Source organism: Panthera leo, chromosome A2 (assembly GCF_018350215.1).
Source record: "Panthera leo isolate Ple1 chromosome A2, P.leo_Ple1_pat1.1, whole genome shotgun sequence".
Lineage (NCBI taxonomy): Eukaryota > Metazoa > Chordata > Mammalia > Carnivora > Felidae > Panthera > Panthera leo.
Genome location: NC_056680.1, coordinates 137,180,373 through 137,207,743, shown reverse-complemented (window position 1 = coordinate 137,207,743; position 27,371 = coordinate 137,180,373). Strand labels below are relative to the sequence as shown.

The 27,371-nt window shown below is 37.5% G+C and overlaps 1 protein-coding gene across 2 annotated transcripts in view; it reads left to right on the top strand.

Moving 5' to 3' along the window:
- TSPAN12 (tetraspanin 12) overlaps positions 1-27,371 on the top strand; it is a 63,689-nt gene that overhangs the window by 17,436 nt on the left and 18,882 nt on the right. For both annotated transcript variants that reach the window (XM_042923080.1, XM_042923089.1), the window contains 3 exons: positions 17,926-18,000; positions 21,713-21,820; positions 25,918-26,061. In XM_042923080.1, the coding sequence (XP_042779014.1) occupies positions 17,926-18,000; positions 21,713-21,820; positions 25,918-26,061 (327 nt within the window). The remainder of the gene's footprint in view (positions 1-17,925; positions 18,001-21,712; positions 21,821-25,917; positions 26,062-27,371) is intronic.

Sequence of the window (27,371 nt, the reverse complement as noted above, 5' to 3'; positions counted from 1 at the left end):
CTGCCTTTTCCTAAGTGCTTATAAATGTTTCTCACATTCTATAAAATACTTTCTCTATGATCTTTCACTTCTTCAACTTGACAACAATCGTCTAAGGTAGAGAATTATAAATGAGGTTCAGAGTCCAAAGTCACTCAACAATAATGGGTGTTGCTTTGATTCAAACCTCAATATTTCTGGCTGCCAAGCCCATTCTCATTGGGTCTTTACTGATGTCTCTAGTAGATGTGTCTCAACCTTTGAAGCCCGGCACATTTACCTTATTATAAATTTCCTTGTTTTATAACCAGCCCAAACTACCAGACTACAAACAGCTTGATAATATGAACTGTTCACTTTGCCTATAGCTTCAGTAAATGTTTATCAAATTGAATAATGGACAGGACATTAGAACAGCGCAAGTAGGAGCGGTCAGCACCTCAGAAGGAAGATGGAACCAGGAAGGCAATGAGGAGAGTGAGATTTTAAAGGAGGAGTCTGACCCACTAAACTGTAATGATGCTGGAATTGAATCAAAGCAGATCTTCATTTGGGGGCAGCAAATAAACTGCCATCCTCGCCACCTTATCTTTGGATGTTATTTGAACATTGGGGTTGATTCCAAGCAGGTTTATTGCTTAAACTTATATTGTGAAATTGTTAAAGCGCCGTATAAAATGATCATCTTTAAAAAACAATAATAAAATAAGATAAAATAAAGAAGGAGCCTATTAGATAGGATTCTACTACAAGGGGAATGGCTTCTTAAAGGAGGGGAGGGGTACTAATGCAAAATAGGACAGGATGTTAGGTCTTTGGCAAATATATGCAAGGCAACTCTCATGTTTTCTTCCTTTGTGCCCTTTAGCTTTTTATCCTAATTAGTATTTAAAGAAGTTGAACGCATTCAACCCAACTCATTCATTTCCCTGTATTCAAAATCTTGTTTCACTTTTAAGAACTGTAAATGAGATTAGTAGGAAGAGGCTTTTTGTTTTTATTTATTTATTATTTATTTATTTTAAGACAACCAGTATCTCTGAGAGCTGCCATATCTTTTGAATGATTATCAAAAGAGAAACAAAAAAACAAAAACCAAAAAGAGCTGGCAACTGGGCTACGGTGCTGTTAAGCAAAAGTCAGAATGCCATTACTTATCAGACTGATCAAGAAAAAACGGGAGACTCTCAAAACAGGTCTTTATAACCAACCTGCCCTCTCCTTACACCACCCCCCTAAAATACCAACAACTGGGCAGGCTAAGAGGCCACCCATAGGAAAACATTTCTGGTGAACTTTGGTCATGAATTTCACCCTTCTATTGAGTTATAGATACGAGTTGTTAAAATACCCTAATTTAGGGTTCCTGTATAAAGTGTAGGACAGCTAAGTAAATTTGGATTTCAGATAAGCAACAAATAATATTTTAGTATAAGTATGTCCCATGCAATATTTGGGATATACATCCACAAAGCATTATTCATTGTTTATCTGGAACTCAGATTTAAATGGGCATCCTGTAATTTCATTTGCTAAATCTGGCAACCCTACTCTAACTAGATTTGTTCTTAATACATGTGAGATTGTCATAGAACAGAAACTTTTATATCTTTGTAAGAATATATTTTGTATATTTATAAAAATAAATTCTAATTATGTTAGGAAAACAAACCAAAAACGACTAGGAAAATAAACTTGCATATGCCATGACTTTCAAAGTGATTTTAGTAACAGAAATTCCTTCTCGTTTTTAAAGAGAAATTGCAGCTACATGGAAATCGGTTTTAAGCCTTAGATGGGTACTCCCAAGGCTTTTAGTTGTAGACTAAATGAAATTCATTTGTTATTGCAATTCTACCTTGCTATTAACACAGGCATTAGGAAAGCTGTGCCCGCTCAGGGGAATGTAAACAGATTGAGCGGACATGTTTACAGTATCGACAACAGCTGAATGTCACCATCAGGAGATCGTCACTTGTCAGAGCATGATGCTAATATACATCCAACCACCAGCAAATCACAAGTAGTCAGGCACTGGTCAGAACTGAAGTTGGATGCACCTAACAAGTTCAAGACCAAGTACCTTGTGTTTCAAATGGAAGGTTTTCTTTTTTTTTTTTTTTTTTTCCATTTTTATTACTCCAGAGAATTTGCATAAAGCTAGTGATTATATGGAAGCGCTTGTAAAGCTTTCTTAAAATATACAGTGATTGAACCGGATTTTTAATGATGCTCTTAATGGAAATCAAGTAAATTTCAATGGCCACAAGGACATTAACCATCCTTGAGTATTTTGTTGGTTGAAATCATAATGCAGAACCAGAATATCTTAAATGGTAATTTTCTACAGACTCTCTGTTTAAGGCCTGCTTTCAAGCAGTTATAAATTTTATAATTATATAGCTAGTCATAAGCCATTAAGTTAAAATTAAACTATTGAGTTAAATATCTTTATTATTTTCTGTTTATGATTTTGGTTGGTAGCCTAGCATCTATGTTTCTCAATTAAGGTCCATCATATTATTGACCACGTATTCAGCATCTGCCCAGTGTTTTACTTTGTTTCCTCAGAAAATACAGCAAATTTTTGTGGTTTGATTTATTGTACAGATGAGGGAAGGAAGGGTGCCCAAAGATTCAGGGCTGCTAGTTGCCATCATTAGCCTTCAAATAGAGTCCTTGCTCAAGCCCATGCCGGGTTCACTAACTACACCACACTACTGTTAAAATACATTAATAAATTATTGGCATTATTTCTCTAAGACTTAAATGTGCTTCATTTATAATTCCAAGGCATTCAGTGGTCATTTAGCCTTTAAAAATATACTCTTTTAATATCCTTATCATAAAAGTTCTACCATAGTTCCCTCTTCTTTTATCACAGAATCCAGCCATTTATCCTTTCCTCTTTCCTCCTTTCCTTCCCACTCCCTGTTTCTTTCCTTTTTCCCTCTTTAGACAGATGTCCTTTGGCCAGCGTGTAGTAGACACTTGAGATACAAAGATGAAAGGGGGGAATAGAAAGAAAATAACAAAATTTAATACAATATTAAAGTTAGAGGTAAATAAGTGTGGGAACACAGAATAAGGAGCGACTGGAGACTTATGACAGGTTTCGAAGGAGGGTCTTTATTTGAGCTATTGAAAAGATATTGAATGCATCAGAGTTTTCTGGTGGAGAAGGGGAGGGAGGGGCTCTAGAACAACATGAAAAGTGTGCAAAGACACAGAGGAGTAACTTAGAAATTTTGTGTGGCTGTAGTGTCACTGCACTGAGAAAAACACCTGAAGTAGCCCAGTTGTGAAGGTCTTTGTAGGAGAGAGTCTGATGTTGTCCCTTGGGCTATGAAGAGCCAGTGGATTTTTCTAGTACTTAGGGTTGGAGGCATTGGGAAGCCCCGTTAGTGATCACACAGTAGTCTTCAAAGCCATGGCTGGGGTCAGAACTAAGACTTTGGGGATGGAAGGTAGATGAATTCAGTAGACCTTGCTGAAGTGGAATTATGAATAAAGAATTGTACATGACCGTACAATTTGTATTACTTGACATCAGGAAGTAGGTATTATTCTACACTGATGCACTTTTCATATGATCAAAACACATCTCTGCAATACAGGCATATTATTGTGACCTTTCAACTAGAACTCTTTAAAAGCTATAGTTTTCAAACTTAGTTGTTAAACTCACAAAGGGTCTCAGGTCTTTGGAGGAAACTGAAGATGATGTAGGCATTTCTGGATTCAGAGGCTCTCAGTTTGCACAACTTGCTTTTGTATGCACAAAAGCCCAGCACAGAGTTCCGTGACCTCTTCTGTTTCTTAAGTCATGTTGGTTTGACTACCTCTGATTATGCCCCAGAAAAGCACATAAGCAGATGTCTTTAAAAGTAAATGTGTCCAAGACAGGGGCTTGGGACAATTGTGTGATATTCATGCCCTTAGTGTTGGGTCTTTGTGACGGGATTTTGAGTGCTCATTGGACTTTCTGCTTACTTTGGGGTTTGAAGTGCGAATAGTTTTTATATTTCTGACCTTTGTATAATTTAGGTGTACTCTATCATAGTAAACATTTTAAGCTTTATTGTGTGTTGTTTCTTAATATATACGATGAGATAGCTTTGACTAAATATAAGCCATGTAAATCTATATCCATTAATTTGGTGAACGTCTTTAGTCTGCGTAGCATTTAAAGCCAGGTATTTCTCTGCCAGCATGTTCCATTGAAAGGTTCGTTCCAGCTGTGAATGCTGGTTACTGGTTCAGCAAATGCTCCCTTGAGGTCAGTTCAGCAATTGTGCTGTGGTTTTGCTTTGTCCTCTGCTTCCACATTGCCAGTCTGTTGGCTTCCTTTGGCAAATGTAAAACAGTAGGCATTTATGTAAAATCATATAGCTGTAAGACTGACTCAGGAATCAGTGTCCCTAGAGTACAGAGTTCAAGCAAGAGGGCAAATGACACACGTAAAAGGTGAGAGAATTAAGTCATTTCAACCATTGAGGAAATAGCTTTCAGATAAACTTTTTAGAAAATGATGTTTAATATTTACTCTCTATGCAGTGTCTCATGAAGTTAATGATGAAATAATAGCTTATTAATTAAATTTAAGTTTTTTCCCTTGAAATTTCATAAATTCAAAACCCTTTGTGATCCATAGAATTTTCCCTTTTTTCAGATAAAGGGTGATAACGGGTCCTGGTTATGTGCTCAGATTAAGATGTATCTTCTCAGTTCATATGACAAACACTGCTTTAAATTTTGTTTGAAATGTATAAGCATTGTTATATCACTATTTCTGTTGAGCAATATATTTGGGTTATTCTAAAATAAGTGGTTATCCCTGAATTTTCTTTAGATTACCATTCTTTTAGTTTTAGAACTTTAAAATTTTGAAACTACACATTTCATCAAAGTGATCACAGCTATAAAGACATTGTAGAAATATTGTCCTTAAGAAGATAGCATTTATGAAATGATATTTGCCAGTGTAACAGTTACTTCTCATTAAGTACAAAGATGATTTTTTTCAGCGTCTCTTCGAGGAAACTAACATTGAAAATATTTTTGGATTTCATGTTCTGTGCAGGCTTTACAAACTGAGTTGAAGGCATGGGCTGACGTTTGTCTTTTATAATTAGAATATTTTAATTCTGTACGTTTTCTCTTTGTGTTATTAAAGTACTTTTCTAAAAGAGCTCTAAGGAACAATAACCTTGTTCTGTTGAGACCGTTTAATACACGTTTAATACACGGACAGGAAAAGGAGATGATGGGAGAATCGGGGGCAGAGGTGGGAGGTGGCTTACAGAAAGGTCCTTGCTGAGGGGGAAGGTACTCTGGAGGAACTGAAAGGCTGGTGGATAGAGCAATTGTAGTAAAACATTTGGAAGCTCCTGGTGTGTGTGGAGAAAGGCATGTGTCAGTCATATGGGAAATGTGGGCCAGATATGCAGGGTAGAGAGGTGGCTCTGTGAGCTTTCAAGCCACATTATGGAGAGTCTTGATGTGTGCTTACTCTGCAGTTGGAAGTTCTGTGAGCCTAAGAGTCATGTGATCTATCTTTTGCAGTGTCCTTTCCTGCTTGCCCTGGGCTTTCTGCTCATTTACCCGGGAGAAAATAGTACCTGGTTTTGCCACTCTGGGATAAGGGGGCTTCACATTTTTAAATGATGAGCCTTCTTTAATGATACAAGAGAGAATGGAAGACAAACTTTATTCTAACAATGTGCCTTTACTGATGAAGAAATGAAGGTACTGAGGTGGGGAAGTCTAATGTCTTAGAATTTTCTTTTCAGATGTACATTATAAAAAAATTATGTGAATCTGGGTGTGTTTAGTTCAGGTGTCACAGCAAAAATATGGTTATCAGGTTAAAGTAGTAACCAGGAAACTGGGTGCAGGGCTAAGGTGTTCTTAGGGAGACAAGCCAGGTTCAAGGACTCTTGTGGAAGGGTCAGAACAGTAGTTCTTTGAAGTGCTGCAGCAATTTTCCAGCTTCAGGGGGAAAAAAAACCAGTTCCATAAATAACTAACTGGTGTCAGAGGATTATTGTAGAACTGCTTAACTTGTTGGAGAATAAACTTTCCAAGCGTGTTAGAAGCATTTACCCATAGATAATGGATATACTCCATTCAAATGATTGTTGGTCTGTTGATAAAAGCAGGTCTTGGAGGATTTCTACTTTTCAACGTTGGTGTAGCTCAAATATTTGTTGTGACAAGGGTGCATTTCTTTAAAATAGTTCTGTAATTCATGCTGTTTAAATTTTTTTTTTAACGTTTATTTTTGAGACAGAGAGAGACAGAGCATGAATGGGGGGAGGGTCAGAGAGAGAGGGAGACACAGAATCTGAAACAGGCTCCAGGATCTGAGCCATCAGCACAGGGCCTGATGTGGGGCTCGAACTCACGGACCGCGAGATCACGACCTCAGCCGAAGTCGGACGCTTAACCAACTGAGCCACCCAGGCGCCCCTCATGCTGTTTAATTTACACGATTCCTTCTATCACTTAGGCTGAAATATTGATGTTTGAACAACTTTGGTGAGAATTTGATGATTTTTCTCTCCCTGAACATTAAGCATGACTTTCTTCTTTTAAGGAAGAAAGTATATTTTTGGCTTAGGAAGAATGTTTTTTTGCTTGAATAGATTTATCAAAACAAGAAAGAAAGAAAGAAAAAGAAAGAAAGAAAGAAAGAAAACAACCCTCTGTACTTATAATAAATATTTGTAGGTGTAGATGTGTACAATTGAAGGAAACATTTTATTATAATACTCTTTTTAACAAATAGGGTTTGTGGTGTTCCGGAGAATATACAAAAATAAGTTAAAGTGCATATATCTTGTCTCAAAATAAGCGTCAAATAATTAAAATAATGTGATTTAGAAGAAGATAACTTTCGCAGACATGGAGATACAAATAGGTTCAAAAGTTACTGACTGAGGTTAGAGTGTAAGTTCTCTTCCTGCCCAATAAAACATCTTTTAAAATTTCCAGTTTCTTAACCTGTTGTCTCATAAAAGATGCTGTCATAAAAGTGCCTGTGATAATGAACTCCTGCCCCTCGTATGTTCGGGATCGATCTGACCACCTTTGGATGGGTCTATGTGAGAGGAGCAGTCTGGATACGAAGCAGGTCTGGCTTCGTATTTTGGCTATTGTTGCTTAGAATATTTCTAAAGCTCCTTCCTGTTTGCACTTTTCTGCCCGGGGTCTGGTAATGGGAACCCCTGTCTCAAATTCTGAGAAACGGCCCAATTATATGTAAAGATAGCCTCTTCAGAGACCAGTAACACCCTGTAAATCTTTGGAGATAGGGCTGAGCAGGCAGACTTTAGCTGACCTAGCTTACAAAGCAACAGAAGCTATATATGTGGTAACCTGTCTAGCATGTCCAGCTGCTTTATTGCCTCACCCTTAATGCTTTACTTCTCATGATATAGATCATTGACCCTGAGAACTCGTAGCCCTTGGCTAAGTCCCTCAGATTCTGGTGTAACACATTTCTCAAATAGTTTGAACAGCACATGAAGCAAACACGTACTAATTTGAACTTCACCAACATCCTTGATAAAGAAATCAGCCCAGCAATTACTGGAGAAGATAAAACTGAAAGGGAACATGAATTTAGATGTGCTATTAGAAATATTCCTCTATATTTATTCAAACATAAGCATGAACAAAGGACCGTATCATGCCCATATTTTCTTACCTTACCCTGAACTTTTGTATGGGCTCAGGAGTTACAAGATTGTTTCTTCAAAAATTGGTTTATAGTTCTGGTTTTTTCCTAAATTAGACTGATCTCACTCCATTTGTGATTCTTAAAGGATATTTAACGTTGCCTTTTCTTTGAAGAATTTGTAGAGAGACATAGAATGTGGTGAATAATTAGCCGTCAGAAAGTACCAAGCCTATGACATCGTTTTGAGACTAGGCTAACACAGAGGCTTTGTCTGGGTGTATATTTTAAGCAGCAAGTACTCTTGGACTGTTAGTAGTTTAGTCCCAGTGGATTCTTAACAAAATGTCGGCTGTTCCATTATCTTGTACAAATATTTGGCACTGGAATTCTCTTATTTACTAACTATAAGTAATATAATATTTTTAAACCTCCAATCACCAGGAAAGGAAAAATAAACAACTGACATAGAGATACTTAGCACTGAAAGCTTGCAGAGTTTAGTATTTGACAGGGTAGAGACTGGAGTTTATCATTTATCATTTCATGAATGTAGGCTTTTAATCAAACTTTTTGTTTGTTATAAGTGCTGGATATGTAGTGTGTAGATAGGAGTCAGAAGGCACCGTGTTTTAAAAATATTAAGATGTCCAGTAAAGTATGTTATATTTTGAAATTGTTTTCATTTGCAGGGAGGTGAATCTCAGGTTGTACTAATTTTCCAAGATAAGCGAATCTGACTTTTCTGGTTTTCAATATTTTGAATGTTTCTTAAGATAAAACGGCCTGAGTTTTTAGTTATAATTTTTTTTTAGCTATAAATTAAGAGCGTAGCAGGTTAAAATAATTTTTACAGTGTCTATAATTTTTACTTTTCTCTCAGTGAAATATATTCTTACTGAAAGTGTTCTGTGATACTTGGCTGATTATCCGCTTGCTTGCACAGAGAAACTTATATGACAGTGTTCAAGGAAAACATTAGAATTTTGTTTTAATGTAAAAGTTATTTTCTAGTTGGTATTTATGTAGAAAAACAGTTTGGAAAATTAGTGCCTGGTTTATTTGTGGTAGGTTGGATCTAGGGCTTTTGGTTTCCTTTAGATACTGTATATCTCAGAGTCTTCTCTCTAAAGCTGGAAGGAATGAAGATAGAAGTTTTGCAGTAATAGAATATATTTTCTATAAGATGCTCTTAGTAATCAAAAATATTTTTTCCTCTATTTCTCAACTGCTTATAAAACTTAAAACTCCCCAGGGGTGCCTGGGTGGCTCAGTTGGTTGAGCGCCGACTTTGTCTCAGGTCATGATCTCGCGGTCTGTGAGTTGGAGACCCGCGTCGGGCTCTGTGCTGACAGCTCAGAGCCTGGATGGAGCCTGCTTCGGATTTTGTGTCTCCCTCTCTCTCTGCCCCTCCCCCGCTCATGCTCTGTCTCTCTCTGTCTCTCAAAAATAAATAAACGTTAGAATAAAATAAAATAAAATGTAATACTCTTCACATTTAAACACTCAATACATTGATTGCTTTTATGTTTTCATTATACTGATCAAAGCTGGAAATGAAAATTTAAACATTACTCTCTTTTCCCAAAAGTGAAAATTATTTGATATTTTATACAAAAATAAATACTACTTTCTTAGAAATTTTATTAATATTGATTGTTAACAGTAAAGAATTAAAGGTACAAAAATCACTTTCATTTATTAGTGCTTTCATAAAAGTTCCATTTAATGAACAGTTAAGCACTCATTGCCTACATGACACGAGACTTCATTATAAAATTGTAAAATGTGAATAAGAATAAAAATTAATTTTACTATTGGAAAGAAGCTGATCTGACTGACTTAACAGAAGTTCAAAACATAAAAATAAGAGATGGAATTTCTGATATAACTTGTCAAGGATTTTACATAGCCCGTAAAACAGCATTTGTACCTTTAACTAGCCATTATAGATGGACAAAAAAAGGACATTTTTTTTTTTTGCCATCTTTAAAATTTTGAAATTATTGGCAGTCTTTTTTTTTCCAGCTGGGAAAGGTCAAAGATGGGAACATAAGGTTTTTAGGTCATTCCCCATCAGTTCAAAGATAAGAAAAGTTTTATATAAACATATGTGAACATGTCCCTGTGTGCATGTATGTTCATAAGTTGGGGGTCTATTAAATGGTAGATTGTGAGATATCGCTAACACCACCACCAATATCCCTAATATAATAACATGCTATGTGCCAGCCAGTATTGTATGTAAATTCTCCCAACCATACCATGAGGCTTCACTATTGTTATCTGCATTTTACAGATGAGGACATTGAGATCTAGAAAAGTGATTTGCCCAACTATTAAGTAGTAAAGCTGGGATCTGAATCTAGGATGTTTGACTTCAGAACCTGGGCTCTGAAAAACTTAGTGTTCTATTGCCTCTCACTTATGTGAGAATGTGCCTAGCTCCATTTTCTCTTTTTAAAAATAGCGTAATGATGCTCTTGCAATATTTTTTGAGAAGTAAATTATATAGTATAGCATTATATAATTGTATATTACATATCATATAATTATATAAATTATATAGCATGTAAATCTCTGGCACAGTAAATTATGCATGCATATGTGTGTGTGTATTCACTCACATACACATATTTGCATAGCTATATTAGTATACTTAATTTTTTTACACACATTTAATATACTTTTGTGCACTTACAATGTTATATACTCATGTGACTTGAGTATACAAATATATCTCTCTCTCCAGCAAGTTAACTAAAACCAGGCCCCTCTCATTGAATGAAATTGCCCACAAAATAGAATTCTAAGCTTCATAATTTTTTGACTGAAATGAAATATCATGGAAAATAATCCAACTCACACTAATCTGAGAAGACTGTATGTGTGGTTTTAATGAGCAATGTTCCAGGAGAGATCCGAATTGCCAAACAGGATCTAGTAATACAGAGAGACCCCTGGGTTGGGTCTATAAATCACATTTAAGTATACACTTTTGTATTTTGTTGTAGCACTCCTATTTTAAGCTACTGAAGGTTCATTTAGCAAAAAGATGACAGCACCTGAGCATGAAGTTTCCATTTGCCACCCACCGCCTTTAGTTCCAGTAACCGTGAAGTATAATTGGGCCACTTAAAATTCGCCGCCTGTTTGAAAAACGTTTTCTATGTAGAACATAGAAAATCCTGTCTCCAAGCTTCTTCTCTTTGGTGTCAGGGCTTCAGGGGGACTATTGTTTGTTTTAATTTTGCTTTTATTTGTATCAGAGTGCTTCATGCACATAACTTACAGTTAATTTCATTCTCAAGGCCTTATTACAAGAAATAGTAGTCTTACGCCATCTTCCACTCCTAAGTGGCAGCTGCTCTCAATTTTGTTTTCACAGATTCCCTTGGAATTTACTTCCCCATCTCTAAATCTCATATTTATGTAAATTCTCATTTTTAAAAATTTTTAGCTGTAAGCACTACCCACTGACTTCTTATGCTCAAGAACTTATTAAGATGGAGAACTGGTGCCCTTTCCTGCCCTCATGCCCCAACCTTTCATGCATACTTCCTATCATATCTCAACACGGACGTGTCATAACTCTGGATAGATCAGTGTTTAGGATTAGGACTATGTAAATACTATTCACAGCTGGGCCAGGAAAGTACTGGGCTTAATTTTTCTTTCTGGAATAATACTTTGTTTTTCTTGGAATTAATAACTCTATTTTCTATGTATTTCTGTGTAATTCAACTCTAAACTCCCTCTGGTATAACTGTTCTCTTTATATGTCCAAATATTTGGGGCATTCTATCAATTTTTTTTTTTTTAAGAAATCTCTCTCAGAACATTCTAGACATGCTCCAGTCTAGGCCCACTGAAGCTTTTGCATCATGGGCTATCCCTTTACTACCATTCTGGGATTTACTTTGTCTCTCTCTTATTTTAGATCCCTGTTTTTTGGATTCCAAGTCATTGCCATTTTCTGTTCAGTCTCTCATTTTAGGAAGCACATCTTTCAGTTGTTTGCTGAAGAGGAGACAATTTTTTGAAGCCTATACGGCTAAAAATGGCTTTATTTGCCTTTTCATGATAATTTTGATTGCTATGGAATTATAGGTTAGAAATCATTTTTTCCCTAGAATGTTGAGGACATTCCTCCACTGCCCTTTTGCTTCCGGTATTCTACTGAGAAAGCCAATGCTTATTTTGGTTCGACTGGAGTTTTGAACCTTTGTGGAAAAGGTGTGTAAATTTGAACTTCAATTCTTTTTTTTAGTACGGTACTTTATCCTCTACTGTATCCAGTGTCCCTAGTCCTGACACTCTGTTTTACTGTCTCCAGACATGAATGAATATCCCCAACTTCCGTATGGGTGGGGTTGGGTAGTCACCCAGCTACCTGGTGTGGGGAAAGGGACCTGAGGGGTCTCACTTCTTCCTAAACAGGTTTGCAACAAGTCATTCTTTAGCTCTACCTTCATCCACTTTCAGTGGTATCCCAGCTGCCAATATCTGAGCATTTGGGGGACCCTGTTGTTTTCAAATTTCTCCACTAGGTTACGACTCAGCTTTTGGGGGACTGTTGATAAATTTGTACATTTCCAAACTATGCTTGTTGCTATCTCCTTTTCCTTTACCTCTGGGAATATACCTTTTTTTAAAAAAATGCCCCTCCCCCTTTTTTTTAGTGAAATTTCAGGAGGGAGAAGGGATAGGGACATGTATTTATTAATCTGCTTTCTTTAGGGGGAAATCCTGGGGTGGATGGTATCAGGGAACCAAATCATTTTTATAAATAAATGTTTTTTTAGGAAAGGACTTCCTTGAGATTTTACTATTTTGTCTGTATACATATAATGAGATGAAATAACCTTTAATAGGGAGGAATAACTCTCCTTTGTTTCTCTTGGGGGATGCATTTACCCACAAGTCACCAAGGGCTTAAATAGGAAGGTGGGATTTGATGTCCTTCTCTTCCTCCTCAAATATTTCCAGTGGACAAAGGGAGTGGTTAACCCTATGCCATTCTTCCCATATTGTGGATATTGTGGCCAATCTTAGTTTAAAATAACAACTTGATTTCAGTCCTTTTTAAAGAGAAGTTGGGTTCCCCACCCACTACTTCCTCCTTGGCTTCCTAATAGAGATGTTTGGAAAAATACCAGCTATATTCGCATTAGATAGGGATTTCAGTAAAGATTTTGTCAAATAGCTTGTAGGATTAGACATCCTTTAGTGGGAGTGCCGCTGATAAAAGGAAATGAATCATGTTATTCACCATCCTCCTCTGATCCTAGCACATCTACTCAAGAAATAGGCCTTGAGTACGTGCACTATCCCAGTCAGTATGTTAAGTATTTAAGCCAGAATGATACGTCTTGTCCTCATTGAGTTTATACTCTACTAGGTGCTATGGTACGGTTACTACTAGCTGCTATTTAGGGAGTGTTTACAACCCAAGAACACTTTACCTGATTGAATCCTTAGCACAACACCGCAAGGTTATTTTTAACGTTCTCATTTTACAAATGAGGAAACTGAGGCTTAGTGGTTTGCCCACATTCATCCAATTGATACGTACATGAGCCAGAATCTGGAGGCCAAGTCTATTTTATTTCAGATCCCATGTTCTTCTCATTTGTCTCGTTTAGAAAGAGTCAACAAAGCAACTTCACATACAGTGTTTTATTTGATCTTCTTTTATCTAACCTAGGGAGGGCTCTCAGTTCTTAGCTGACAGTAATTACCCTCAGCCTGAGAGATTTGGTTAAAAAAAGTCACTAATTAATTGCATATTTTGGGGTGTGTGTCCTATTGCCCGCTTGCCTTATTTGATGCAGTTTTCTTTTTTTCATGAACATATGCTGAGAGATAAAGCTTATCCATAGAACACAAATTTTGGTTGAGTTACAGTAGATGAACTTAGCTATTTTAAGGAACTCTGTATTGGATCAGGTTTAAAACAAATAAAATAGTTTGTCATGCAAATGATCGCATTCTGAATTTTTTTTTTTTTTTTGTTTTTTTTGTATAAACACACAGCTTCACATTCTTCATTTGTCGAAAATGTTCAGTTGTTGGTAGCTGAGGAAAGCTCCTCTCATTTAGCTTCATTAAATCGTCCCAATTGTTTAAAGGCACACCGGATTATCATATAGTAACCCACAAAAAAAGACCATAGTAAAACAGAAAGGCAACATTTAAAATTTCTTTAAATGTGTAAGCAGAAGTCAAGGGGAGTCAAACGTCAACAGGAAACAGTTCGAATTAGAGAATCTCAAGGAAATCTGAAATTGGTCTTTTTCATTGGTAAACTATTATTCCCACCAAACATTTATTGACTAGTTGCTGTGTGACAGGTACTGCTCAGGTACGGGGCATAAGATAATGTTTAAGAACAAGATCCCTGCCAGGGGCGCTTGGCTGACTCCATCCATTAAGCGTCCAACGCTTGGTTTCTGCTCAGGTAATGATCTGAGGGTTCGTGGGTTCGAGCCCCATGTTGGGCTCCTTGCTGACAGTGCGGGGCCTGCTTGAGATTCTCTTTTTCCCTCTCTCTCTGTCCCTCACCTGCTTGTGCTCTATCTCTCTCTCTCAAAATAAACAAACTTAAAAAAAAAAAAAAAGAACTAGATCCCTGCCAGGCAGAACCAGTAATCAAATAGTTAATGAGCACTGTGTCTTATGTGTGAAGCACCTCACTGGTTTAAAAGCCAAAGCCTCTGAGGCCTGATGTACCACAGTGGGAACCCTGCCATACATGGAGGGAAGGAGAAAAGCAAAGTGGTAAAGAACGAGAGAGGAAATGCTGGAGAACCATAATGAGGAAAAAAACGGGTCACGTTGTAGGTAATGCACTTCCTCTACGGCAAGGAAGGACAAGTCAATATTGGATTGCATTTCACACATTGGTTCAGAATAACATTTGTATAATGTTTTGCAAATTTAAAATTAAGACATTTTTCAAACCACCCTCCCATCAACCTTGATGATAATAGCAAAGAAGGCTTTATTTCATCTTGACCATACAGATGAGCAAACTGAAGTCAGGCCGGTTTAATGATTTGCCAGAGGTCACAGAGTGTGTTCAGATCTGGGTTTGAACTTCAGTCTTCCGACTCCAAATTCTGAGCTCTTCTCAAGTTTCAGGAAGGAGATGAGAGTAGCTGGTTGGTCTGCAAACTAGATTGGCGCAGACCACCTCACCCAGGCATGTGCAGGGGGATGGTAGATGTAGACGTGCAGGAGAGACACAGGCTAACGCCGTCAGGGGAGATATGCACATGTTCCCAATACTGTCGAGGACAATGGAGGGCTCTTTAGTGAAATGTGACACGTATGTGCACTTCATACCATAGCAAAGGTCAGCAGGAGCCATTGCTTTATTCTTTGCTACCTTTGTTCTGTTGAAATTATGGATTAGCAGATGCCTCACTCAGGTCCAGCCCTTAAACAAAATACTGGCAGAGGGATTCTCTGGTCAATAGTCAATCTGAGGATGACCATCTAAGACTCAGAGCTCACCGAAAAAGAAAAAGTAGGAGTAAATGGGGTTGATCTCTCTTTGTTGTGTTCACAATGGATTTGGCATTTAACATTTTCCTTGGAATTAGAAGACTAGACGTGTGAGGCCAATACAATGACAACAAAGCAAAGGCATCTGACCATGAGGCTGCAACGTTGTTTGTAAAAAAAACAACAACAACATATATATGTATAATTTGAATTAAATTTTAGATTTAATTTAGTTCAAGGAGGTTTTACAATGTTGATGAAATGTGCGTTTTCAATCTGAAGCTGAAATAAATCTGTGCTCCCGAGTATAAGTAGAATAAAGACAGAAGTATTGTTTTATATGAAAGAACTTGCATCCAGTGACATCATTGGAAATCTGAAAAGATAAAATAATTTTAGAGTTTTCCCAGAGTTAAAGCAGTGTCCAACTTATGTGGACTTCTTCTTTCTCATGATAGATAATCTCAGTTTTGAGTTTTTAATAAGCAATTGTTTTAGTTATATAGGCTTTATTTATGTATTCCTGGAGATGCTTAGGTCATCATGTTGCTAGCCCATTGTAATGCTCACCATAAGAAATCAGAGGTGCTGGCGTGTGAGTAGTTACTACACTGTTTGGATCCATAGGCCTGGCACAGTTACCCAGGTATTACAAGTATTGCTTACATCTGGGCACTTTGCCCTGGGTTCTGTGCTTGGGGCCCTTCTGCTGGCCCTTCACTGGCCAGTGACTCCAGGAGGCAAGAAACAAGAGAAGCGACTCAAATGGAATTTAAAAGGATATAAAATCAATCCAGAAATCTGCCTGGTGATCTGCAAGGCAAAGTAAGGTTATCTCCTGACAAGCAACAGTGTCCATGTCTATGTTTTATTTTAGAGATGTCTTGCTTTTCAGGGCTGCTTTGGTCTTCATTGTAACCTAACATCAATTTTGAAAAGAGTTTATTAGATTACAGATTTGAGAAAACAAGAATATCCCATGGTATAATTTTTCTCTAGAGTCTTACTCTCTTGCAGGGTCTTCTCAAACGTAGAAAAAATTGATCTAGTATACAATTATTGAATATTTGCTCTTTGTAACATAAGGGGAAAATGTAGTATTGTTCGTGTCTAGAAATCTGTTAAGTAAGCCTTGAAAGAGAGTTTACAGAAAAACTGACTTAGAGTACTGTGTTCACAAACTTTCTTCTGATCATCATTGTAAGGCTAAACTCTTTAAAGTAAGGCAATGAGATTTGAGTAGATTGATGCTGACCAGGAGTACTGCATATATTGAAAACAAAAGTGCTAAAATGGAATACCTTAACAAATATCACTTTATCTTTTGAACCAATTTTTATTTTCAAACCATGTTATGATCTACGAGATTATGCAGCTACATATTCTTTATTTTTTTATATGAAAGAAGCAAATTAAAACTAGTAGCAGTGACTGATGTCTTTAAATAACAGGGATATATCCTGGAAGTAGTAGAAAATCAGCTCAGTTTTCGAGATTTCTTATTTCCTCCTCCCCTTTCTTGGCAAAAATGATGAGCAAAGAAGCTCAGTGCTCAAGTGTTGATGGCTCACAATCCTGTATCAGCCCATCCCTGCTACCATGCTAGCTCAGCAATTGTTTTATTTAGCAATTTTTTTTGTTATCACACCTTTGCTTTCCTGCAGGTCGTTTTTTACAAAACAGCCAGAATTATGTTTTTATAATGTACGTCAGATCTTGTCACATGCCGCTGGATTTTGATTCCACTTTGAATAAAAGCCAAAATCCTTTTTACTGCCCATGAAGATCTGGCTCTTTACGCTCCTCATCGTGGTCTACTTACACTCCCTGTACCCACCCTGCCTCCTTCTGTACTCCAGTTACCAGGGAATTTTTAACGAAGTAGCGTGCTCAGATAGGTGACCTTGCTCTTAATAGTTCCCCTTCCTGGATTGCTTTTCCACGAATCTTATCAGCATTGCCTTCTTGTCATTACTGACTCTTCCTAAAAATCACCTTCGTAGAGATCACCCAGTCCAAGGCAGCTCCCAGTCTCTTACAGTGATATCACTCTGCTTTGTTTTCATTTATTCTATTATATAACAAATCTTTATTGAGCACCTGCTTTGTAACAAGGGACACAGTAAAGTTCCTGCCCGTAAGGGAAATGTCATTCCAGTAATGGGGGTTAATCACTAATCATCACTGCCAGGGACCCCCCACCCTGACCCAGTGACGTAAGATGCAGAAAGCGCTGGTATTGTTTTATTTCTGCTGGAATTTAGTGAAGAGAGCTTTTAGACAGCCCTTTCTTTCTCACACTTTTACCTCCTATTTCTGCAACGGTACCTCCACAATGGGAGAGGTGTCGAGGTATGGCTTAAGGGACACAACTGCGAGGGTCTTAGCCCTCCAGAATTCGCTGTACACATTCTTGAGCAAATCGCACTGCCTACTTTCTGCATTATTTTCTCACTTATAAAATGAGGTAGTCCTATCCATTTCACAAGGTGTTTGAGTGAATTCATCATGAAAGTACTTGATAAAATAGAGCACCAGCCAAACGACCCATGTACGTGAGTTGTTGGACGTTGTCTGCAGATTTCTCTAAATTTGCTGACACGTCTCCCATCTACTCCCAAGGGAGCTTCTTGACTATATGCCTCTGTTTTCTTGTCCACTGGATAAACAATGCTGAATAATATTTAGCTTATGTCTAATGACTGCATCTCGTTTTGATTCTATCCTAACAGCATTAACTGTTTGTTCTCCTACAGTACTTTGGAAGTTTGCTCGTCATTTTCTGTGTGGAACTGGCTTGCGGTGTTTGGACGTATGAACAGGAGATTATGGTGAGTTCAAAGTGGGATACAGTTACAATCTGGACAATCTCTAGTGCAGACTTCTAAATCACATACTTTGGAGTTATTTAGGCACATGATTATTAATTTGAATGTTTATACTATATGATAACAATGATGGTCCCAATACCTCTGAAAATTAACATTTTCTTGTCTGTGTCTAAAGCATAGTTCCAAATCATAATTTGTAATGTTTTATTTGCTGTACTATATGTCTTTAATTCCACAGGTTGCTTAAACATGGATACAACAGACTACAAATAATAGGTGTCCTAAAATAATTGTGCCAACTTCTGAGTGTGTAATAGGAAAGATTTGTGTTTGCAACAGGATCTGGGAGAGCTTGGAAATCTACATGTAAGCCTCAGAAAATGCCCACTGCAGCTGTATGCTGATGAATAGGAAGCATGCAGCTTCTATTCGCAACAAGCTGAGCCATCTTCTACTTTAAGAATTATATTTGAAGAGTTGCTGTGTGTTTACTTCAGCCTAGAAACACTCTGCTAGTTTGAGACTTGGCTACCTGAAAACCGCTCTGAAGCATTTTTTTTCTTTCATTTTATCAACTGAAAAACTTTTATAGCTATGAATGAGAGAAGGAACAAGGGTCAGAGTCTCTGTCTTCAGATTTTACCAGTCTTGCTTGGTTAATCACTTGCTCCTCACCCTTGCACAACACTAGGCATTACTACTTTTTTAACGTTTGCCCACGTCATTGATGAAAATTGGTGCGTTTATCGCCAATGAGGTTGAACATCTCTGCATATTTGATTGCTGGCTGTTTTCATGGTGGCAGGCCAGATTTTTCCACTGCGAGCATCTTGGAGTAATTCTGTTTCAGGAAGATGATGTTTTTCAACAAGTAGTCCTTGGACTGTCTACAGCAGGAGTCACCCAGGGCAGTCTTTAAAATGCACATTATAGGGCACTAGGCCAGAATAGAGGGGAAAGCAGAGGAAGAAACGGCAGGCACCAGGCATCCACATTTGTGACAAGTTCCCCAGGTGAATCCTCAACATTTTAACATTTAAGAGCTTTTAAAAAGAGAGAGGTTATTTTGTATTTATTTCAGAGAGGCATTTCAGCAGTTGTGTAATAAAATAGACGTGTTTTGGTACCGATACAGTTGTTGAAGATTCTGTGGTGAATCTGTTACTGTCCTGTGAGACTGTTTTGAATCCTAAGCGGTAATTAGAGACTAATGGGTCCTTTGCATATGCTAATTTGCATGTAAACGATGCTTTGGCACAACCGCCTCTCTGAACCCCTCCGAAAACAGTAGTGCTTCCCCTGTCTGACAGCTCTTAGTAAGAAGAGAGAATTTACGATGATTTTTTTTTTTTCTGTTAAAAATTGAAAAGTCAGGGCAGGTTCTAACTAATTTTAAGAAAGTTAAAAACTTTCTTTAAAACGAAATCTCCTATTAAAATAGGAATGTTCTTGCTGTCTTTGAGAATCACGTTTTCACTCCATCCCTAGAAACATTGTATATTTAGGGGAGTGAAAGAGTAGTTCTTCCAGACTCAGTTTCTATGCTTTATTGATAAAGAGATGTTCTCTTCCAATTTTTTTCTTTCTTCCCAAGATACATATATCTTCTTGACATTCAAGCAATAGATAGTAGTTGTATAATTAACCTCTGATCCCGTCAGCTCAGCTTTTGATCATGTTCTTTTTGATGATTAAAGGTTTTTAGAAATAAGTTTGCTCTCTATGGATTTTAAAATGGTTTGTATAGTTTTTATGTCATACTGATATTTGATAAATCTCCCAAGTTATAACAAATATGAAATGAATTAATTTAAGGTATGTGAAAGTAACTGTTTTGATTCTAATATAATCTAATTCTAGAAGATACTTTCTTCTGTTGTGTTAAGGGACAGTCGCCACATACCTTCTTGGTGTCATAGTGGTACTATATGGATGCACACCGCCATTTCAGTTGAGTGCGTACATCACTGTTTGCTTATTCAAATCTTCCCCACTAAGTCATCAGGATAGAGCAGGGGCTGTTTGGGCTGTTTAAAAGAGAAACGTGGAAAATGGTTCTTTGGAAAAAAAGTTTGTCAGAATTTTTTTTATTGCTTTTGCTCTAATAGCAGTGTGAAAGAAAAGTGCCATTAAAGTTTATTAGCTGCCAAATTTTGCAGAACCCAGCCTTTGCATAGAATGGGCTTTGTGCTCTTAGCTGTTCCATGCAAGGAGCCAATAACTGTGTGTTTTCCTTTATGGCCAAATCACAGTATGTTGTGCCAGAACCTCAGTGATCTCTGTTTCTTGCCATATTTGGTCTCAGATTGATTGTGGTCACAAGAGGGAAACAACTTATATTTATTTTGTAAAATAAAATTTAAAATAAGACTATTCTGATAACCAAATCAAGAGATTTGACGTCAGTCTGTTTCCCTGTTATTTCTGTTGCTTATACATAGTTACCTCCTATTCGTTCTTTCTCTAGAAAAATCAATAATATTAACTGTTTCAGATTACAAATTTCTAGAGAATTTATTTCCTTTCTATGTATATTATGTTCAAAAGCATATGAAATAATAACTTATAGTGAGTAGCCTGAGTTTTGGTTTAGTTACCTGAAATATGTCGAAACCGTGCGAACATGGAGTATACCTGGTCAGACCATTTTTCGGGGGGAACAGAGTTGTGTGCCCCAGTGTTGGCATGTTTCCTTTTATATGCACATTTCCAAGTATTAAAAAAGAAAAGTAACAAAGGAAAACAATGAAGAATTTCTGTGGTCAGGAATTTTGAAACTACTTCTATTGGTATTACTGTCTTTTAAAAATAAGATTTCAAAACAGTCCTAATCTTGAGTTAGCGTCAAGCTCGTTTGGCTAAGTTTGGCCTGTATTACCCGATAGATCGGATATGGATATCTGTCCAGTTTCCCAGTTACGTGTTGTAAACCTAATACCACATGTGTGGTGAGGCTATGATGTGTATGCATCAGTTTCTCCTCTGGCATTGTAGATAAAGCACTGCATGATATGCTGACTAGGTTTCTGGCCAACTGTTGGGTTGTGTACCTGAAGCTGTCATGATTAAACACTCTGTTAAGGGAGACTGTGCTAGGTGACTGGGGGCAAGAAGCACAAAAAGCGCTTTAATCTGAGAGGTTTTCTTTCTAAAATTCTAGCATGCACCCGAAACCCAATGTTTGGAAAGATAGTTACACACTTAATCCATAGTGAAGCTTGACTTGAGCTGAATTCTTTTCCTTCTTAATTCTTATCCCATTATTTTAGTGCTATAATCTGCAGTCACTTCAAAGACCAACTCCATAGCATTCTGAAATCAAATCAGAGGACTTTTCTGGGCAAAGATCATTTGTTATGAGGAGCTCTTTAGCTGGATCTGTAGGATATACAGTAAACTGCTTGTTTTGTGACTTTCTAATGCTTGATATTAGCATTAAATGATTTTGCTTTTCTTTCCTTTGCTTAATGTAAAGAACTTCCTCATTTACTGCAAACATCTACACATAGAGATTGTTTAATATGTAGCTAATAACCTTGAGCTTAATTTAGGCCACAAATATAAGTTTAAAATAGCATCTGTTAATTGCAATACATTCCAAGTGTGTGTATGAGTCTGTGAGTGATTGTATTTATGAATATGTGAACGTTTGTGTTCCTGTATGTGTGTGTTTGTGTGTTCCAGCTGTTGATATTTTGTTTGTTATCTCCAGGTTCCAGTACAGTGGTCAGACATGGTCACTTTGAAAGCCAGAATGACAAATTATGGCTTACCTAGATACCGGTGGCTTACCCACGCTTGGAATTTTTTCCAGAGAGAGGTAAGTGCTACAGTGTCTGAGGCAGAGGGTATGGAATAAATGGCACACTTTCAAAACAAATGTTCAAAGCTTTGGCTTTGGTCATTTTCTCTGTGCTGAAAAGTGAAGCCTATGATTCAGTTACCCTGGGTGGAATTCTTTACTGAGAAATACCTTAAGTAACTCCATGCCCTTCTTTTCTTCCTGTGTGTACCATTTTTCCCTTCATTTCACATGCTTCACATATATTTTAAGAATTTCTTAAGAGCCATGTTGCTAACCTACTGTGAAGTTTTATGAGAGTTTCTTGATATATATCCAAGTTTTATTTGAATACATAATTTTTCACAACCTTTAGGGCTGTCTTTATTTTTAAACAGTTAATTTTTAAAAAAATAATGGTTCTTTTTGGGGAATTAAGCATCAGTATATCATTGAGAACATAAGCTTTGGGGCACCTGGGTGGCTCAGCCGGTTAATTGAACGTCTCTTGATTTCAGCTTAGGTCATGATGTTGCAGTTCATGGGAAGGAGCCCTGTGTCAGGCTGTGTGCTGACAGCATGGAGTCTGCTTGGGATTCTCTCTCTCTCTCTCTCTCTCTCTCTCTCTCTCTTTCCCCCTCCCTCATGCTCTCTCTCTCTCAAAATAAAGAAATAAACATTTTTTTTTAAGAAGCATGAGCTTTCTAGTCAGATCTTGGTTCAGATTCTGGCTCTGCTCCTTAATATTACATGAGCTTCTCTCATTTACTTAACTTCTTTAGCCTCAGTCTCCTCACCTGTAAAATAGGGATAATAAAATGACCTGCCTCCTTGGATTGTTGAGAAGAATAAATGGGATCTTAAGCTTGATCTCATTTAGCTCAAGGTTATTAACTATAGCATTACAAAGCACAGACGCTTTCAGCTTTTCTTACCCAACTTCCATAAAGCCCCATGGATATCATCTTCTCAAACACAGACTATATTTAGATGCTTAAAATTCGGTGACTTGAAGTTAACCGCTGATCTTGCTTCAAACCAAGCTCTCTGCCCACGCAGTTTTCTTGTGATTGGAGATGCTGGGGTGACCAAGTATACCTGTTTCCTTTCGTTTCCTTTAGAGCTGGGCCACAACTCATGTGAGAGGCAGCGTCTTCCATGATAGATATCCAGCTTTCTGCTCAGTTCCTCTGTCTGGAATATGGGCAGAGGTTCAAGTACAGGATAATCTCCAAATTTGGCTCCTTGTGTCACAGTTGTCGAGATGGTGAAAATTATCATAGTGACACAGATTTCCTATTTATTTAAATGCTTCCTGACTTTGTTTGTTTACTGTTCATTTGTACTAAAGGCAACGTGAAGGGAAAAAAGGTGAGGCCTTAGGGAATTTATGTTAAGATGTGTTCAGCTACTGCCCTGGGTGGAAGCTGTCCAGAGCTCCTTATGTTCTGGGATTTCTGATGTAGACCAAGATAAAACAGGCTAGAAAGCAAGGTGAGTTTTTTCCCAGTGGCACAAAGAGGGGCTTTACTTAGGTAGACGAAGTAATGATAGTACATGTTTTTAGCTTTGTTGCCTGGTAAGTTCCCTCCTCTGTATCATAGGCCCAGTTCACCCGAAAGGAGATGGCAAAGATCTCTGGGCACCCCGAAAGAGTCTTTTAAAGCCCCTATGTGTTAGTTTGCTAGGGCTATGGCCATAATAAGTTACCACTGGGGGCTTGAATAACAGAAATGCGTCGTCTCACCGTTTGGAAGGCTGGAAGTCTGAGATCGAGGGGTGCAGGGGTGACTTCTTCTGAGGCCTCTCTCCCAGGCTTGTAGACAGCAGTCTTTTCCCTGTGTCTTCACGTTGTCTTCCTTTTGTATGTATCTGTGTTCAGATTTCCCCTTCTTATATGGATGTAAGTCATATGGGAGTAGATCCCACCTTTATGACCTTCTTTTAATTTAATTACACCTGTAAAGGTCCTATCTCCAAATGTGGTCACATTTTGGGGTGAATTTTGGGAAGGGAGAACACATTTCAGCCCATAACACCCCTCTCCCAAAATAAATTGTAGAGCTAAAAGTGACCTGGTGGGGCCCCAGTTTTTCTGACCCTCATTCAGTGCAGTTCTATGCATGTACCTCATTTTAGTGGACTCTCACTCAAGCCTTAGTGATCTTTATTTCATATATTTTTTAAAAACTCATTTTTAAAGGTGTATTTACTTATTTATTTTAACTTAATGGTTGGAGTACAGGCTTTGGAATAAATAGGCTCCTGCCACATACTGGTCTCTGCAAGTTACTTGGCCCGTCGGAACCTTTCTTTATATGTAAAGTGGTGGTGGTATTTTCCAGTTTCACAGGATGCTAGCAAGAGTGGCCCTCTCTCAATGATGCAGTTTTAAAGGTGGTGAGAAAACCGTGAGAAGAGGTAGACCAGTCGTGCCTAGTGTCGTGGAGGGACCACTTAGGGGAGTTCTCAGGGAAAATTTCATTACCGATTTAGTATCTCCTGTTGACAAAGAAAAACAACTATGTAAAAAGAAAAAAAAATGACTCAGTGACTTATTAATATTAAAAAATATATCTGGCACTGAACATGGTATGCTTCAGTTATTTGGAAAAGTCATTTCTGTGGAGCACCTCATTTCCTGACCAGGCCAGATAAATGGGCTGTTCTATTGTGGACGGAGCTTGAGTTCCAAGAACTGTACTTGTGTCGTCAACATAGAAAAACACATGTCCTTAGGAAACGAGAGAAGTGGGTTTTCTCTGAGTGCAAGAATTGAAAAAGCCTGCCTTGGAAATATAGTAGTTTATGATTTTTAGAAAGTGAAGTCTTTTTACTACGTATGTTTTTTATGGATACTCAAGGCCTTTTGTAAAATATATGATGTCAAATTATGTTTGACTTAATTTATGATGTTTATGGTATATCTGTAGCTTTTAGAACAAGTTTATAAAAGGAAAGTACTAAAAATATAAAAAATGTTTCTCAGAAAATTTTAGTATTACTCGTGGCATCAGTAATTCATCATTTACAATAGTCTGAAGATTTTTTTTTAATTAGTTACTTAGGCAAAAGGAAAAGTGTAAAATGGTTTTTAGTATTTTCCTTGTTTCATTTTACATGAGAAGTTCAGAATTCCTCATAGATGATTTTAGTTGGATTTTGAATGCTGGATTGTGCTAGTTTATGATACGGTGTTAATCCTGCACACAGATTGGCCTGTTGGGCTACATAATTTGCAGAGCCAGTCACTCTTGGCAAAGTTCTTTTCAGTGATTGCCAGGAGTCCTTGTTTTTGACTGTAGGGAAGAGTAACTCCCTCTATCCAAGGGCAGAAAATTATCATAGTTAATTATTCTGAATCTAATCTACATATATCCTTAAGCAGTGTTCCTAAACTTTCACCAGAAAAAGTTTTTGCTAATCCTTGGTGAAATCAGATAAAAAGAAACAAAAGACAACAGTAATTTTCCTTCAATCCAATTTTATTCAAGCTAAAGGCATATCATTTCTTCTGAGATCATGGTGCTAGAATATGATACTTTATTTCAAGATTCTCATTCAGTTAAATAAAAATTTGTTGTCCAAACCTGTGTTTATGTTTTGAAAAATTTTTGAAAATTTAGTGGTTAATCAATCCAAGTTGGGTAATCTTTGTGATGTGGACTTTTGGTCAACAACTCTTTCTACAGAGATAATGGAAACTTGTAATTTAATGTCTGAAAATATTAAGCAGTTATATTAGTTAAACCAGGTGATATGCAAATAGATGGATCAACTGTTCTTTAGTAGCTAAAGTTTTAATGGTAAACATAGGATTCTTGCTAATGATTTTGTTACTGTGAATGTTCAGTCTGCTGCTGAATGATCACTTATGGAGGGCCATACAGTTGTGGAGAGATTCAGCCATGCCTGATCTGTCTGCATGTGTTATGAGCATTATTGTTCGAAGTGTTCCATTATAGGGTCCTTGGCCGCATTTTTGTCGTCAACATAGAATGTACACACATCGTTAGGTAATGAGAGAGGTGAGTTTGGCTCTGGGTACAAAAATTTAAGAAATCTAACGTTTAATCTTCTGTAAGTTAAGAAAATATTTTTGCAGTTGCTGAGCCTGACCAGTCATTCTTTTGCAGTTTAAATGCTGTGGGGTGGTGTACTTCACCGACTGGCTGGAAATGACAGAGATGGACTGGCCCCCAGATTCCTGTTGTGTTAGGGAATTCCCAGGATGTTCCAAACAGGCCCACCAGGAAGATCTCAGTGACCTTTATCAAGAGGTAAGGCCATAGGTTGTGAACTTATCATGCATACAAGATTTCTTATAATGACTTTTAGGTAAAGAATCAACAATTTGCCAATGAAATTTTCCTCTTCTATCTAAATATAAAGGCCCTTAAAATTATTCTCTAATTTGTGGAGAAACAGGATAGCACTAAAAATCAGTATAAAATCATCATGTGTTAACAAAGGAAATCGGTGGGGGGTAGGGGGTGCCTGGGTGGCTCAATCAGTTAAGCGTCCAACTTCGGCTTAGATCATGATCTCGTGGTTTGTGAATTCAAGCCCTGCACCAGGCTCTGCGTTGACAGCTCAGAGCCTGGACCCAGCTTCAGATTCTGTGTCTTCCTCTCTCTCTGCCCCTCCCCTGCTCACACTCTGTCTCTCTCAAAAATAAATAAACATTAAAAAAGAAGTTAAACAAAAAAGGAATTGGGGAAGACTAGATTTAGAATCAATTGGATTTTAAACCGTATTGTCTAGAACCAAGTTCTCTTGCCTCCTAGGGATCCTTTGGAAACAGGTGCATGCGGAGTGTATAAAGAACTCTGAATATTTCAGAAGACAAGGTTCGGAGTTCTTGAACAGACTATGTATTTTAGGTCCTCCACAGAGACGAAAACATATGTAGGGAAAAAAAATCCCACTCTCCAGGGAAAACATTGTCCTCTACTCTTCAGTTCCCCCTACTGGCTAATGATCAGCGATATTAGTTTTAGTTAGCTGATTTAAAGAAATTAGATGCTCACTGGGTTTAAAATCAATCCTCACATGCCCAAGAAAGTTGCCTATCTGCGTTTCCTGGGAAAAATTTTCAGGATAACCAGTTATTCCTTTGTTAGCAGAAGCTTTCCTATTCCTTCCTTTGTAGTGGTGATTTTCAAACTTTGTTAGCAGTAGAATCTTAATTCAAATTAAAATCTAGAACTATACCATCCAGTACAGTCACCAATAGCTACATGTGGCTATTAAAATTAAAATTAAATTAAATTAAAATTTCATTTCGTTAGTTCAAATAGCTACATTTCAAATGCTTAAAAGCCACTTGAGACTTGCAGCTTCAGTATTAGACAATGCAGATATAAGACATTTCCACATTATGGAAAATTTTATTGCAGCCTTGATCTAGAGTGGAAACTCAAAATGTAAATCAGATGGCAGGGAGGGTGCTCAGGCTGAGGGGCTGGGATTATTTCCCAATAACATCTCCAGTCAAGCATCTGGGTATCCAAAAGCACCATTTGAAAACCTCCGGCTTACCATAAAGCATGGTGATAAAGAGCAAAACTTTTTTTAAAACAGAACATCC